The sequence below is a fragment of the Dendrobates tinctorius genome, unplaced genomic scaffold (assembly GCF_039654945.1).
Source record: "Dendrobates tinctorius isolate UK_male_01 unplaced genomic scaffold, ASM3965494v1 ptg000028l, whole genome shotgun sequence".
NCBI classification, from domain to species: domain Eukaryota; kingdom Metazoa; phylum Chordata; class Amphibia; order Anura; family Dendrobatidae; genus Dendrobates; species Dendrobates tinctorius.
Window position 1 is genome coordinate 52,060,884 of NW_027361696.1, and position 6,027 is coordinate 52,066,910.

The window sequence follows — 6,027 nt, forward strand, 5'->3', positions numbered from 1 at the left end:
TTACAAACAGATGCAATCTATTTTAAGAAGTTTCCTTCTACAGATTTTAATTTTAGCCTTTACACTGCACCAAAAAGTTCAACCTCTAACCATACTATTTGCTGCAGTTTTTTCAAGCCCTTTTTTTGCATTTCCAAAATACATCAAATAGATTATATACTCTACAAAATAAGTGAAAAAAACCACAGAGCTCAAAGTAAAATAATAAAATAGTAATTGTATGAAGTTATAAAAAAAGTCAAAGCACTTTGTCCCCATAAACATACACATAAAACTAATTAAAAAATGTCAATGTGTATTAGGGTCTTTATTCTGGTGTTCTATGGACAGTCCGAGAGAGAAATAAGTTTTTTCATTCTTCATGTTTACCAAGAAATCAAAACTAACTCAGTTAATGAACAAGATTGTTATCTCCTTCCCTCCTTCCCTGTCCTTCTGACCATTAGTGAGGTGGTTATAGTGCAAGGAGGAGCCGGGGTCCTGCATAAAAAGGATGAAGTTTGGAGCTTATGACATTCCCACTCCATCTCCAGTCACCATGAGCTTCATCCTCGGCCTGATCCTGTTGTGCACAGGAGCCTCTTATACAGCTGCCGGTAAGACCTTCTTCTCATTCTACCACGTCTGACAACCATAGACATAGAAAAGCCTTGACCATTTCTATGAAATGTGCTATATATTTAAATATGATTAATTATTTCATATTTTATTAATGGTAATTTTCACCGATGAGACATATATACGGCTTAATAGAGGCCTTTTTTGTGGAGGCTGTGGGACATCTAGAATTGATAGGAGCCGAATGCAGGCTTATATATATGCATTTGGGCTAATCAAGAGCTAAAGAATATACAGCAAAATACAAATGGGACTCTTTGGTGACAACTTCCCCCAGCTAGTTTGTAGTTAGCTATAGATGGCTCCTTTGGATCTTGGTAGCCCATAAAATCCAGAAAGTTCCTATATGTATAAGCTTGGATATTACCCCTATTGATCTAGATGTCCCACAGCCCCCACAAAAACATCCGATAGATCCTAAATATGTCAATAGTTTTCAGCTGCCACTTGTAGGTTCTTATCCATTGTACGGTGTGCTTCACAAGTCCAAGATACACTGACCGTGCTCGGATGAGATAGGAAGTTCGGTGGTTGGCCCAGTGGTCAATTCAGTGATCGGCCCAATGATCATTATGGTAGTCATCCTAATGGTCCATCGCTGTCCTCTGATCCAAGCACAGCCAATGTTTTACGGGCATGGGAAACCATTTTAACTTATTGTGGTGGCTGCAAACTGATGAAATCCATCCATTAACATAATATGGACTAATGAGCGCTGATAATAAAATAATTTCCCAATTAGTTTATTTTTCTTGAATTTCATAGGTTTTTATTTTTTTGCTAGTCTTAAGAAATTGATATTGTCTTCATTTCTTACATCCAACATAATTACAGGTCAATTACCAGATCACAAATAGTGCTATTGTACCTCACTGTCCTTATTATTGAGTCCCTGAGGGTTGTTCTCGTAGACTGTGGCTGGAGCCCATTGGGGAAAGGAGGTTGTGAGTAAATAGTCAAGAAATTATTTGAAAAGTCGTAGCTTGAACATCCTAGTCCATGTTCCAAAAACTCGTCTAAATGATGAGACGAGATCACACTACAGGAGAATAAAAATGCAAAATAATTGAACTTTTTGTGATCTTTTTTGTCTCCAGATTTTCAGTGTACTCAAATCCCTGGAAAACTGAAACAGATCGATGCTGGTGCTGGACAAGTGTATGGTGTGAATGATGATGGAAACATCTTCTTCTTTGTTAATAACATCTGGCAACAAGTTCCTGGGCAACTTGTCCATGTGTCGGTAGGACCAGCCGGAGTCTGGGGAGTCAATAATACAGGTGTTGTCTTCAAACTTCAAAACAATCAATGGCAGTCTGTAACAGGTGAGATGGGTTCACACTACATTGTCAAGATATCTATGCAGCAATGCTTCCTAGATAGGTGTTTGATGGATGCTTAGTTGGCCAACAGTCCTTTTGACTGAGCTTCCATGTATTTTCAATGATGTAATCTGTAATAAAACCCATTATCAAAGAGAAAAGAAGCATTACACGACGCCGATAGGTTGGGTATGTAATATTGGACAAGACAGGTTTTACAGAGTGAAAGAGACTTTTTGCATCCACATGGCCAGCAAATTGGGATTCTGAATGGAGGACCACCTCTAAACGACAACATTTCTTAATAAAGTATATGACAATGGGTTTTCTCAACAGGGCAAGGGCTGTAGTTCATTGGGTCTAATTTGTGTGTAGTAACATAGGGTGACAACGCTTGAGGAATCATTTAAATGGGAAACCGTAGTTGTCTTGAATCCTGTATATAACAAGTGTTCTTTCCATTGTTGATATCTACAGGACTCTTGAAGCAAGTGGACGCCGGTGGGAATAAGTTCCTGGTTGGAGTGAACTCTGATAACAGCATTTATTGCTTGAAACAAAGTTGTGTAACTTCAAAGTCTTCATTGGTGTCATTTAGCCCTGTGGATGGAAAATTGAAATATTATAGCTGCGGTTCTGCTGGTTGCTGGGGTGTTAATGGCGACAACAATATCTTTTTCCGTCAAAATGTGAGCCCCGATGCATGTGAAGGAAGTCAATGGCAGCAGGTTGATGGCAGACTCCTCATGGTGGAGGTCAGCACCGATGGATTTGTCTATGGGGTCAACGAGGCTGGAAATGCTTTCAGAAGGTGAGGGCTTGACTATCTTACTTTACTAAGCCAATACAATTTGGACCCCTCTCCCCCGTTCCTAGTCTTCTTACTACAGATGTCCATTAAAATTGATACCTACTGATATCACTGAGATCCATATCTTGTTTCCATGTGAAGCATTCTAGTCACTTGGCACAACCCCATTTTTTTTAATAAACTTTCACAACCTTTTGAACATAACAGAGGCCAAAACAGTATAAGAGAAAACAAGAGCTTACAATGGTAATGGTCTTACCACTTGTGTCCCATTCACAAAGGACACAGGATTTCTGTTCTCCAAAAGTTCAGGAATCCACTGATAGGGATCGTTGGGAGTCCCATGTCCCCATTACAAAGATGGAGAGGACCATAAAGTTGTCCACTGGGCTCACAAATATATTTTATCCTAGGGGAGCTCTGCAGAATTCATACGTTATTGACGTGAAACCCTTTACAATTTCTCCTCTGTGTACATTTTGAACTGTGTTTCTCTGCTCCATATCTGTATCACTGCTAATGCTCTTCTTTTTTTAGGGATGGTATCTCTGTCAATTACCCAACTGGCACAGTATGGACTCTTCTAGATTTCTGCGCAACCTTCAAGCATATAACTTATGATTCCGGATTCCTTTGGCTTCTGTCTCGGGCTGGAGACATTTATAGGTGCAATAATCAAAACTAAAACCATCATGATGAAACTAAAAGTGAAAAACATCCATCCACTGATCTGATGATCTTGCGCATCATGTACCTGCTCACTAGTCAACGCGAGGCTGTAGTGGCATTAGAATTTGGGGATATGAAATGTTTTTGGGGGAGACATTTTTTAACAAATAGAAATCATTGTTCAAATATCTTTTCAGTAAAAACAAAGAATATTTTCTATGTTTTTTTATGTTTGGAGACTAAATAAAGATATTTTCAAATTAATTATTGCTTTTTTATTTCTCACATTTCCCATAGATATAGAAAAACACTATAAGGGGTTATGCAGGACTATTACTTTTTCTGACTTTGGACTTGAAGAACTAACAGGCAGGTAACTGCCGAATTCTGCCGGCACAAAGCGGTCACAGACTGCTCCTGCTGGTGATTCAGCTGCTTCCGCTGATGTCACGTCGACAAAGCAGTGGCTTCTCGTCTGCTGTACTCTGTTCATGAGGTGTCGCTGTTGACATCATTACTATTGACAGCCCGCTCTCTACTGCCTAACTGCAGGGAGCCAGAGGTCAATTAGCATTACGTCAGCAGTCACACTCCTTCAACAGAGCAACCAGTAAGAACAAGAGACTTTTATGGCTTTTATCCTAAGGCTGTGTGCACACGCTGCGGATTAGGTGCGGATTCATCCGCGCAGATTTTGTAAAATCCGCAGGTGAACCCGCAGGTCAAAATACCTGCGGTTTTACCTGCGGATTGCTCTGCGGTTTTGCCCTGCGGTTTTTCATCTCCTCAATGGAGGAGATGGCAAACCGCAGGGGAATCCGCAGAAAGAATTGACATGTCAATTCTTTCTGCGGATTGAAAACCGCAGATAATCCGCACGGAAAATTCCGCACCGTCTGCAATGCGGTTTTTGATTCCCATAGGGAATCATGGTACTGTACACCGCAGCAAAAACTGCTGCGGGTCCGCAGCGGCCAAAACCGCTACGGAACCGCAGCAAAATCCACAGCGTGTGCACACAGCCTAACTCATGTGACAAAGCTAGTTAGAGAGTTGATATTGAATTTTAGGATTGCTACTTCCTATAGGTGGCACTAGAGTTCTAGTCCTCTTCCTCTCTGAGGAGATAATTTGCATATTTTCCAGAGGAGCATTGTGGCCTAAAAGTCTCCTCACCTTAGCATGTCAGGCTTGACATATCACTCTCCACAAGGAGAAACATTACCCCTGATATCGTGGATAGATGCCTTCACATTACTCTCGCAAGGGTTTCTTCAAAATATATACTTTTTTTATTATTACTATTATTCTGCACACACATTCACCACAGTGATAAATGACAGAATAGTGAAAAAAAAAAAAAAAAATTATCTAAGTGATTTCTTAAAGTTTCAAGCAAAACTCCATTGTTATTTGGTGTCGCATACATGGCTAACCTAGACAGTGGTAATCCTTGCTGATTAAATTCGCCTAGACTGATGTTAGGGATTTTATTTGTTTATGCTGTTATTATTTATTTTTCTAATACTGTTTTTGTCTGTTGTTGTTATCACCTATACATCTGTACAATACACTGACAATGTCTGTTTATTTTAGCAAATTTGAGAAAGACCTGGGCTCAGGTCGAAGCACTAAGAAATTTAAGAGGTATGCGGTATGGAAGGAGATCAACCGAACCCATGCCGAATTGGTATGCCTCCCGGTGGTTAAACTGGCCTCCAATCGACACCCAGTTTTCCAGCACAAGAACTTTCCACACATGTACAAGTCACTGTCCACAAAGAAAAAAGGGTGGGGTCATTACACTGGTAGGTGGCACCGTTCCTTTTCAGCTCATCAAAGAGATGCCAGACTCGTTGGGCAGGTTTCATATACTCATATGCTTACTCCATGAAAGGCCATGCACAATAGTGAATGTATACGTACCTAACAAGGGACACATTCGATTCTTGAACAAGCTAATCAAAAAAATAGACAAAGTCAAAACAGGCAATCTCATCTTACTAGGCGATTTTAATATTGTCCCAGATAGTAGCATTGATTCATCCTCATTAGTTCGCCATAAGGTTCCAGCTTTAAAAAACTGGTTAATTCAAAATAAGCTTTATGATGCTTTTCGTTGCTTGAACACATCGTCTCGTGAGTATTCTCACTTTTCAGATGTACATAAGACAGCATCTAGAATCGATCTACTACTTACTAATATATTTACTTTAACCAAAATGAAGGATATACGGTTCATGCAAAAGACCATCTCGGATCATGCCCCGGTTCTCGCGGAGTTCCTCGTGGGTCCTCCCTCTGACAAGCCATTCCGCTGGAAACTTAACCCAGCCTTGTTATATATACCAGAGTACAAACAAGAGATAGAAAACATTCTCTTAAACTACTTCAAGGAAAATGTATCTGGTGAAGTAGATCAGTTCATGGTCTGGAACGCCCATAAGGCGGTCCTGAGGGGATGCCTTATGCAGATCCTCTCTAAACATAAGAAGAGAAATAGGGAAAAAATTGCAAACCTACAGGCCCAAATTAATGATTTGGAAAAAAACAAACCAACTTGAAAGTTCATTCGCAAACCATCCAGGCTGAGATTTTGAGACTTAG

The 6,027-nt window shown here is 40.1% G+C and overlaps 1 protein-coding gene across 1 annotated transcript; it reads left to right on the top strand.

Moving 5' to 3' along the window:
- Nucleotides 1–538: 538 nt before the first annotated feature.
- On the top strand, nt 539–3,436 carry LOC141085005 (fish-egg lectin-like). Its single transcript, XM_073569931.1, has 4 exons — nt 539–596; nt 1,716–1,943; nt 2,418–2,751; nt 3,289–3,436. The coding sequence occupies exons 1-4, from the start codon at nt 539–541 to the stop codon at nt 3,434–3,436; spliced, it is 768 nt and encodes a 255-aa protein (XP_073426032.1).
- The last annotated feature ends 2,591 nt before the right edge of the window (nt 3,437–6,027 follow it).